The 8,569-nt window shown below is 38.0% G+C and overlaps 1 protein-coding gene across 1 annotated transcript; it reads left to right on the top strand.

Moving 5' to 3' along the window:
- The first annotated feature begins 909 nt into the window (after positions 1-909).
- Positions 910-5,103, top strand: galr1a (galanin receptor 1a). The gene is made up of 3 exons (XM_074686975.1): positions 910-1,641; positions 1,900-1,965; positions 4,017-5,103. Exons 1-3 carry the CDS (start codon positions 985-987, stop codon positions 4,365-4,367), a joined length of 1,074 nt encoding a protein of 357 aa, XP_074543076.1. The 5' UTR covers positions 910-984; the 3' UTR covers positions 4,368-5,103.
- Positions 5,104-8,569: the final 3,466 nt, after the last annotated feature.

Raw genomic sequence — 8,569 nt, 5'->3', positions numbered from 1 at the left:
CCAAACCAGCCCCAACAGTGACTTGGCAGATTGTGTAAATGAAAGACCTCTTGATAACAGTATAAATATTTATTTTTGTGTGCAGTTAATTGGCAGTAAACATAGTTAACATAAAAAAAACATTGGATAACTTAAAAAAAAAAACAACTTTGATTAAAAGAAATTACATGCGCATTATGCATAAATATCAGCAAATTGACAAAAAAACAGTCAACATGAAATAATTAATTGATATATTTTTTCTTTGATTAAAAAATAATAAATAAAATAGAAATAATTAAATTGAATAAACCAATTTTTGAGTGTATGAGTGAACATTTGATTAAGAAGCTGGACATTATTTTGTTGCTTAAAACTGTTCTTGATTGATCTTAGTCAATATTCTAATAGTTTTGGACAATGGATTTCTATTTTTTCACTGGATACCAGACAAAATTATCAAAATTAAATAAAAAATCTCTTAAAATATTTAATTTTACATAAAAACATACATTAAATCAGTGAACATGCATAATCCTTGTTTATTAGGTTTTAATGCTTTTATTTTGCTGCATTTTTTAAATTCAGTATCTTGGTTGGATTTCTTTTTTTGTTATTGTTGTTTATTAAAGTTAATACTTTTGTTATGTTAGGTATTTGTTCTGCACAGACAGTAAACACTCTGTATGGACAAATACATATCCAAAGTTTTACATTAATTCAGTTCAAAGTGGATACATCTGGAGTTAAAATGGGATAGTTTAATGATTTATTTCATCGATATGATGCTTTAAGTCCTCATCTTAATGTGTGCAGGTCATTGGAAACACTGAAAAGGTATTGGTGGATTCATTGATGTGACGTTGCCTCTGAAGGCAGGGAACGGAGGCAGAGCTTCATCCAACCTTCACTCAGTCAGAAGAAGACCTGTCCTCAGTCTGAGCTGCGTGTGTGAACATGTTTCTGATACACCAGTATGCAGCTTTTCTTCACTAGAGGAAAAAGATGGAGCTAGAAATAGAGAACCAAAGTTTGTCCTCTAACAGCAGCACTGTGAGGCTGCAGGGTAAACACATAGTTCTGGGGATGGGTGTGGATAACTTTGTGTCTCTCCTCATATTCGGACTTATCTTCATCCTCGGAGTGCTTGGAAACACTTTAGTGATTACGGTGCTGGCGCGCAGCAAACCGGGACAACCGAGGAGCACCACGAACATCTTCATCCTGAACCTGAGCGTGGCTGACCTGTCCTACCTCCTCTTCTGCGTGCCCTTCCAGTCCACCATCTACATGCTGCCCACGTGGGTGCTGGGAGCCTTCATCTGCAAGTTCATCCACTACTTCTTCACCGTGTCCATGCTGGTCAGCATCTTCACTCTGTCTGCCATGTCCGTGGACCGGTATGTGGCCATCGTCCACGCCAGGAAATCCTCTTCGATTCGCGTGAGGAGGCACGCGCTGCTCGGAGTGGTCCTGATCTGGATCCTGTCTCTGGTGATGGCTGCGCCGGTTGCGCACTACCAGGGCATCGTGGAGAGGGAGGACAACAACACGTTCTGCTGGGAGGTCTGGCCAGACCAGCAGAGGAAGGTCTACGTGGTGTGCACCTTTGTGTTCGGATACCTCCTGCCTCTATGTTTGATTTCGGTCTGCTATGCAAAGGTGGGTGCGCGCGGATCAGGTGAAGGCTCGCGCGTAAAGCTACAGAAATAATGAAAATGTTACATAAAACATTTTTTTTAATGTTTTCTTTGCTCATGTTGCGTAAAACAGCAACTTTCTATCCGCAGTGGATTTTATTGTTATTGGTGCGAACAGCAGATGTGCATAAAAATTATGATAACTTAATTATTAGTTTAAACTTAATAGTCTTGCTATTCTTCTGTATTAATTTCACGTATCATCCTTTTAAACTTACAGGTTTTAAAACATCTGCACAAAAAGCTGAAGAATGTCTCCAAAAAGTCCGAGCTCTCCAAAAAGAAGGTTGGTGGATGGTTATTTTACGCCTCTCAGTCAGTCTGTGTTATGGTGCACGAGCATTAAAAATACGTAATGCACTACTTTCAAGAAATTAGACTTAGAAAATTAAAAAATATCATGTTACAATAACAATCTTTCTTCCATTACTCAAGAAAATGTGCCTCAGACATGCAGGCAGCAGCTTCTTAAATGTGTGGATTTGTTGCTTTTTTCCCTCGTTTATGAAAAAAAAGACATATTCTGTTAATTGCTAGTGGCAATCAGAGCATATTTGAAGGTGACACCTTAAATTGTGAGAAAATATATGTGTTTTTCAATTTAATTTAATTATCAATGAATAAAAAATAAAGGACAATCCTGATATAATTGTACCAGCCCTTGGTTGCACATCTTCTGCCTCACAGTGAAAAGTGTCTTAATGATAGGAGCAGGTTGCTCATGTAAGAGGTGGGTGTAACCGCCCTGTTTTTTTTTTTCTTTCATGCCTGAAATAATGGGTACTACTTAATAATTTCTTCAAACCAGCAGGGGGAATCAAAAATTAGTTGGAAATGAGCGCTGCATGTGTTCACAGACTGTGTAGCCAAATCATTTGGAGCTCCCCCTACTGACAGGCAGCAGTATATGTCATGAGCCCTACCTAGGTCATGATGGGTGAAACTATAAAAGAGGAATACATGTTGATATTTCACCATTTTTATCTTCATTTTCCTGAAAAGTTTTCATTTTGGTTGTTTTTGGATGTTAAAAAGATACGCGACTGACAGCTGGGTTGACAAATTTAAGCTACTGCACCGGATTAACAGAGTAGAGGAGGGGAAAAAGTAACTAGTACTGGCACCAGAGAAATTAAACTAGCTTCAAATCAAAATGTTTTCTTCTGGACTGCACCCACCTGAGTGAGCTTTTATGTTCAATCAGTAAATTCAATGGAAGTTTCGTCCTGTGGCTCCACCAGCCAGATTGCTTCTGTGCATACTTTTGCTCTGCTAACATAATACTTCAGCACCACAGACAGCGTGGCACCACCATCTACCGTTGTATGGTTTTGAAGCCAAAATACCCCATCACAGACGTAGCCATTGGTAGCAATTTTGCAGCCAGAGTCTGGGCAGTAGAGACTGTGAGGGATTCTGGGAGAATCTGAGTGGAGCCGGGTGACAAAAATGATCTTTTTTTTTTTCTTTCGAGAGTCTAATCACTTCCTAAATCTACCTCCCGACACATTTTTTAATTTCCGAAAAAAGTACACAAAAGTGGCAGCTGTCAATCATTGTTAAACGTGACGTAAAACCTTGTTTCTAACCTCTTATAACTACAGGAAACAAAACTCTTCAGAAAAAAGAGGACTTGAATACAAGGCAGTCAAATGATATTTTCAAATCACCACAACAGTTGAATGTGAGAAACATTTCTACCAGGTGTATTCATTTTTTAAAGTTTGACCACAGCCCATCTGGAATGACTGGAGAGTCAGATTTTTTGACCTATTCTGCAGCCAGCCACCAGGGGGAGCAGTTTTCATGGCGACCTCACTTCGAGCCGAGCAAGATGACGACGTCCATTTTTTTTACAGCCTATGGTCAGCACCCATCGAGATGTAGCTTTCAGTTTGTTCAACGATTTAAATCAAAACGGAAATGAGCCAGCTCCTTACCTGGTTTACTACTCCTGTTAAGAGTTTTCTTGAGGATGTATGTGGATAGTTTGAAGTCTTGAGTTGTTTCATTGGCACCTTAAAAAGAATCTACAATTGCTGAGAAAGCTAGATAGTAAATTTTAATGCAAGCCCTTTTTTTACTCCCTAATAGCTCCATTCTCAACTCCAGTTTTTTCTATAAAGCGCCAAAATTCAAGACTAAAGCTGCCAAAACAGTAGTGCACCATTTTTTAGCTTATGGTGAAATACTGCTCAAGAGCTAAATTCGGTCAGTTGAAAAGGAAACGACAGGAATGACTTCATTGTGTCTATGTCTGTCTGTTATTGTTTGACCTGTTAATGTTATACCTGATCACATGACCTATGAGATCCCTGCTTATTTCCTCCTCCACAGACGGCTCAGACTGTCTTGGTGGTGGTGGTGGTCTTCTGCCTCTCCTGGCTGCCTCACCATATCGTCCATCTGTGGGTGGAGTTTGGTTCCTTCCCCCTGAACCAGGCCTCCTTCGCCTTCAGGATGGTGGCTCACTGCCTGGCCTACAGCAACTCCTCCGTCAACCCCATCATCTACGCCTTCCTGTCGGAGAACTTCAGGAATTCCTACAAGCAGGTGTTCTGGTGTCAGATGCCCAGCAAGTGTCCCGTGAACGATACCAGGGACCTCCGCAGCAAGGTGGAGGTGGCACCATCAAACATCAGTGTGAACTTTAAAGGCCAGGACCCTCAGGTCACTAAGAAGCTTTGATGTTGCTGCTGGGAATCATCTGTGAGGAGGGGCCACGCCTCTGGAATTTTGGGGCCAGTAAATTTGTTGATATTTGCGCTACTGTCAGAACTGATTATTTCACATAAAGTGATGAAGAAGGGACGATTGTTCACATTTTCAGACCTTTTATTGAACATCTGATGGCTTTTACATCATCTCTCGTTACGGCTATCTCAACCTGGAGTATTTGAAAACCATCATTTCAACTACTGCATCTTTAGGACCTCGCCAGCACTCAGGAAGCCTTCTCCACTGTTGCCAGGCTACAAATTCATTTGTGACTGCAACTTGTAAAAAAGTGTTTGTTGGTGTTAAAGAAAGTTTGATTTGGGGACAGTGTGACAGTGTTCTAGTTTTGAAAAATATTGTTAATAAAGTTTGATTAGGCATCAAAATACGATGTTTATTTCTTAAACACAGTCTGTGCCATTACATCAGTAAGCAGAGAAAAGAGGTTCCGGTTATTTTGAATATTCCGTTAAAGCTTCTCAAAGGGCTTTGAAGTTTGTGTTGACTTTAGCGCCTCCCTGTGGTACTGCTCAGCACTTGTAAAATATCATGCACATTTATAAATGAATCTTATTGTACTTTATTTTAACAGATTATTGTATCACTCTTTGGAAATCTTTGCTGTAACACTTTGTACAACACCTTTCCTGTGGCAGCGAGTCTAGACTTCAAAAAAATAGTTCATAGATATAATGAATTTGTTGTCTTGTTTGATTTTGTTGCCCCTGAAAAGGGATCAAAATGAATTTCAGATGTTGAAAGAAAAATCCTTGCAGAAGTTTTAAGACTATTACTGTGGGTCTTTTTTTGACGGTTCAGAATTGGAGAATAGTTATATCTGCTCTCTTTTTTTTTTTTTTTTGTGCTATATCATTTGTAGATAAGAGCATTATTACCAAAGCAAAAGAAACATGGACAGAAAACAGAGCCCAGGTCTTGGTATTTAATTTCAATCCAACCCAAGCAAAAAGTTGCTTTAATTTCTATTCAAATGTCATTTTTCTTCTAGACTTCCAGCAAATTAAAAAGCTGATGTGTGCCATAATCTGAGGCAGGAGAAACTTCTTCCAAGCGCCCTCTTGTGGACTCATTCTTATTGGGTTAAAAAAAACAACAACTTTGAAACATGAAACAAGCGAATGTCCTGAAAAGAAACACTCTTTGAAATGTCTGATTATTGCATCTCTTTCTATGATTATGTTTGTGGAAACAAGAGAAGAAAACTAGCTGTGCTTCAAGGTTTCCTGAGGAATAAATAGAGACATTTAAGGCAAAGACAAAGGTGTATCCAGCCGGTGTCATGGAAACTGTTCTCTAGCACAGCACGGAAATGAAAGTAAAGCCAGGGGGAACAAAAAAGAAGGCTGTTTTTTATTATACTTAATATTATTTTCCCTCTACCAGTCCATTCATTTCACTTATTTAAGACTTATTCACAAATATGCTGGATCTGTGACTTCAAATCTGCCAGGATAATCAGCCATGTTGATGTTTTTATTAGTTACATAAAACCAAATATTATATCCTCAGTGTTAAACATTCAGAGATCTGTAGTTTTTATCAAACATATGGGAAATATGTGATCTGTAATTTGATTTGTGGTCTTTTTCCTGCAGAGTTTTGCAATCACTTTCTAAACCGTGAAATTAAAACTGAGTTAAGGACAACACTGAGATTTACCTTGGCAGAGAATAAGATGTGCAAAGACACCATTTTTCAATCAGAGGAGGCTTAAGGAGCCTTCAGTGACTGTTTGATGTTGTGGTATCTATGCATATTCACTGGCTCTACATTTGTTTACATTCAATATATGAGATAAATTGAATTGCAGCTTTTAAATGATGTTGCAGAAAACATGTTCAGTCCCTGAACTATAAATAAATGGGGAAATAATATGAGTCTGGAACTGGGATTCACTTTAGCTTCAGTAGTCATGTTCGGAGAAAACTGAGGCCTAACAAATCCATACTTCAAATCCACCATAAGCTCTGATTTCTCCTGCACAGAAAAACTGATTTCCACAGTAAGTGTACAGTATGTCTGTAAATAATGACTTATACAATGAGGGTAATAAACGCTCCTACAAACACATTATGTACTCGGTCGTTCTTGCACACTGCATTACATGAGCAGCACGGTGTGTTCTTGTGTAATCACTTTCACCGCAGCAGTGTGTGGCTGCTTTACCTCCCGTGATCACTCAGATAACGTACTGTATCCTGTTTATCCCCAAGGCGGGTTTGAAATAAAATGACTTTAACAAAAAGGTAATTCAGCCTGCCTGTTTCTCTCTGCGATGTTTCCCCCCCTGCAGTCATTATTACATAGAGGAAAATAGATTTTCATTCACTCCATGCTGCCTCAGAAAAAGCAAAACAGGATCTGCATTTGAGTATTAGTATTTCATGCAAAGCGTGGGGGGGACTTCTTGTATGAAATGAAGATAAGCAGCAGGATTGTGTCTCCTGTGGTGCAGGTGTCCTACATAACAGGTATTGTCTCTTAAAATGGATTTCATTTAATATTCTCTGTTGTGTGTGACAGGCTGCTCTGACCTCAAACAGGGACACAACATGTAAAAACTGATTTTATAAGCAAAGGAGAGTCCAAGTTCGCCTAAATATGAGATTATTCAAGAGTTATGGGCTTGATTCATGTCTGTATAAACCTCCCAAATGTTCACCACCATGGATACCTTAGAGGAAAAGCTGCAAAAGGCCGATTTATCTATATTAAAGATCATAAATCATATATATTTCTCTATGTTATTCCATTTGATATATTCTTATTGTTATGTTTTGACCATACACTTTCTTGTCTGCTGTAAAATTTCCTGTTGTAGGAAGAATAAAAGTGTCTTATCTTATCCTGTCTTATCTTAAAGGGGCTGTTGTTTGTAAATCTTATTTCAGGAATTTAGATATTAAGACATGTACTTTGAAATGATCCGAAAGTGAAATTTTAAGGCCTTTAACAAAAATAAAATTTAAAAATTAACAATAATAATAATAATAATATTAGATAATAAAAAATAATGAATTAATAATAATAATAATAATAATAATAATAATAATGATAATAATAATAATAATAATAATAATAATAATAATAATAATAATAATAATAATAATAATAATAATAAATAAAAAAATCTGTGTTAATGACATTTTTACATAGTTTAACTTTAAGTTTAACTCACTTTAATATTTTCCAAATACAGGATTTTGGGGGCTGGCTTGAAAAGGAGCCTTAATGAAGCACTGAAGCATCCTGAGCATAACCCTGCTCTTTACAGGAAGTGGAGAGACTTCTCCTTTTAGCTGCAAAGCACAGATCTTATAATATGTTGACATGACCCTGCACGACCTAGCCCTGCTAGATCCTGACCTGTAACAACCACCCAAAACGCAATAAAACCAGAAATCTAATAACTGGTCAATAATGTAACCAAAGTGCTGAGCCTGAAATGCAATCACAAAAAAATGTAATTAAATCTACAATGAAACAACAAAAAAGTCAAAAAGTTATTACATTTTGGGCTCAGCATCTTGTTACGACTTCAGGTTTAATTGCCTTTCTTTAAATTACATTTCAGGTTGTTGTTACACTGTGGGTCACTGTTACAAACTGGGCTCTGACAGGACTTCTTCCTCCGTTCCTCCCAGCCAGCTCTCATCACCTTGCCTCAGCTGGCCTTCAGGCCTTCATTTTCAATTCTCTTATACCAGAGTTGTTCACAATAAGGACTGTACATTTCTGGAAAATGCTGCTGCTGACTTGTGTGCTTGGCATGAAACAGAGCAGACCAAAAATATGGTCGTTTGATCAGTTGTTTCAGTTGTGTTGCTTAAGGAGGGCTTAAAAGGTGGAGGTTTGGATATGAAATCAATGAAAGCCTGACATTTCCCTCCTTTCAATCTTTTCTCGGAATTAACACAAAGAAAACCAAAGCACTCAGTACACAAAAGCACAACAGGAAGAGAGAAAAGGTTTTCCTTTTTGGTTGAAAACTGTAAAACCCACACATGACCAGCAGGTGGCAGACACCAACAAGTATTCAGGCTTCATCTTTTTTTCCAAGATGTTTTCTGCTTCCTTTTCTACTTTACCTCCTTCCCTTTTTAGATTTATTTTTCCTTTTTTTCCTTCCTTCTATGAAACTTCATGCCTTT

This window comes from Halichoeres trimaculatus, unplaced genomic scaffold (genome assembly GCF_033239565.1).
Source record: "Halichoeres trimaculatus isolate MK-OKI-2021-1 unplaced genomic scaffold, fHalTri1.1 fHalTri1_scaffold_14, whole genome shotgun sequence".
Lineage (NCBI taxonomy): Eukaryota > Metazoa > Chordata > Actinopteri > Labriformes > Labridae > Halichoeres > Halichoeres trimaculatus.
The sequence above is the reverse complement of the archived record's forward strand: the minus strand, read 5'-3'. Positions and strand labels throughout refer to the sequence as shown.

What these genes read in the sequence shown, in the direction of transcription:
- galr1a (XM_074686975.1), top strand. Translation starts at nt 985, where the DNA reads ATGGAGCTAGAAATAGAGAACCAAAGTTTGTCCTCTAACAGCAGCACT. An exon ending in TTTCGGTCTGCTATGCAAAG is followed by an intron (nt 1,642 to 1,899) that starts GTGGGTGCGCGC and finishes TTAAACTTACAG; the next exon opens with GTTTTAAAACATCTGCACAA. An exon ending in CCGAGCTCTCCAAAAAGAAG is followed by an intron (nt 1,966 to 4,016) that starts GTTGGTGGATGG and finishes CCTCCTCCACAG; the next exon opens with ACGGCTCAGACTGTCTTGGT.